The following is a 1565-nucleotide window of genomic DNA, read 5'->3' as shown; positions in this document are numbered from 1 at the left end:
CCCCACCCCCACCACCCCCGCGCCGGGGCAGGTCCTCTTCTCTCGTTGGAAAGCGCTCGTATCGCGGTACTCAAAGCGCCAGCTGCTTTTCAAAGGCCGGCGCTTTGCCCAGGAAAAGGAAATCCGCCGGTCCGGGCTGAGTAATTGAATAAAGTGTGCGGTGCAAAACGTGACACCGACAGCTGGCCGCCGGCCGCTGGGCTGGGGCCTGCAGGCGCAGGCGCAGGCGGAGGTGAGTGATTCCTCTGCTCCCTCCAGAGTTGGCGACGCTGTTGTTGTCCTGGTCGCCATGACTTTCGGGCGCCCGGAAGTGCTAACGTTTGGTGACCTGACGGGACTGCTAAACTTGCCTGCTGTTGTTGTTGACTGGGACGCAACCAGGACGGCAGGCCTCAGCTGTGTTGCCGGTGATCTCCGATGTAAGCCGTCGTATCTGTGCAGAGAGCGGGATGGCGTCAGGCGTGCACAACAATAATACTCAAACTTTTGAGGGTTTGACAGGATACTTGAATTTTAAAACGTAAAGTTGAAAAATCAAACACGGGAAAAACGACATCTCTTTTTGAGAAGAAAGGAAAAACTTGAGAAGATAGTATAACCCTCAAAGTCTCGCTCCAAGTACATCACAAATTTTGAGGAAGTCCCTCAAAGTTGGTGCAGTTAACCTGACGAGCTGCTGCGCCCACCTCAGTACTTTAGAGCTTTGTGACAACTGATCAAATTGTCAGTTGGTCAGATTAAATGTGTTTCTCTTAGTTTTAGAGCTGTGGAACTCGCCCTGCAAAGTTTGATGCGTATGCGATTAACGAAACTGACTTTTTAAATAAATGGTTTACGTGCTTGCATACGTGCTTGCACATGTAAATTAGCCACGCTAACTTTGAGGGACTTTCTCAAAATGTGTTACCTACTTTGAGGGTCATCCTTACTTTTCAAGAAAGGTCCCTCAAAGTCACAGACTTTCTCAAAGCTTCCCTTTTCCATCAAATAATGATACCGTTCTAGAAGTGTCCAACTTCAGGATTGTCCATGGATCTTTAGACACTTAAAATTGTTTACTCTACTGCTGAACCCCGTTTGTAAATATTCGAATTTCGAGTCCAACACCTGAGAGTGTCGAACACACTGCAATGTGCGTGCCAGTTGCACACTTTTCTTTTTCGTGTCGTCTTTAATAAACATGTCGTGAATTACACATTCAAAAAAGACAACCTGTCACGCAATGATAGCACCAACAACACCAACCTGTACGCGCTGTGGTTCAGCGCCGGGCTAGGGGTGGCGCCGGCGGGCACGCCCGCGGCCGCGGCGAGGTGGCCGAGGAGGCCGCCAAAGACTAGAAGGAAGCCGACGGAGTCGGCTATCGCGGGCAGCATCGCGGGGCCTGTGAAAACGCCAAAAAACCAAATAAAATGTGAACAAAGTGTTGTGTTATGCGGGGCGGGAGGGGCAAAAAAACAGGCGGAGATAGATTGGGGCAGACCGGCAAACTCTGAAATGCGCCTCGCGTTTTCTGTTGATATCTTTTTTTTTAGCAGATGATACCTTACAACCTTACACCTAAA

The 1565-nt window shown here is 49.7% G+C and overlaps 2 protein-coding genes across 2 annotated transcripts in view; one reads left to right on the top strand and one right to left on the bottom strand.

The window, feature by feature from the left end:
• The window catches only part of LOC113209235 (uncharacterized), a 100541-nt gene that overhangs the window by 33751 nt on the left and 65225 nt on the right, over positions 1 to 1565 (top strand). The gene's annotated exons all lie outside the window — the stretch shown is intronic.
• LOC113209224 (uncharacterized) overlaps positions 1 to 1565 on the bottom strand; it is a 40776-nt gene that overhangs the window by 12180 nt on the left and 27031 nt on the right. The window contains exons 2-3 of the mRNA XM_052266706.1: positions 1246 to 1384; positions 71 to 433 (exon numbers count right to left, since the gene is read on the bottom strand). Coding sequence (XP_052122666.1) covers positions 71 to 433; positions 1246 to 1384 — 502 coding nt within the window. The remainder of the gene's footprint in view (positions 1 to 70; positions 434 to 1245; positions 1385 to 1565) is intronic.

This window comes from Frankliniella occidentalis, unplaced genomic scaffold (genome assembly GCF_000697945.3).
Source record: "Frankliniella occidentalis isolate FOCC.00 unplaced genomic scaffold, Focc_3.1 Scaffold3, whole genome shotgun sequence".
Lineage (NCBI taxonomy): Eukaryota > Metazoa > Arthropoda > Insecta > Thysanoptera > Thripidae > Frankliniella > Frankliniella occidentalis.
This window is presented reverse-complemented; position numbering and strand designations above follow the sequence as displayed.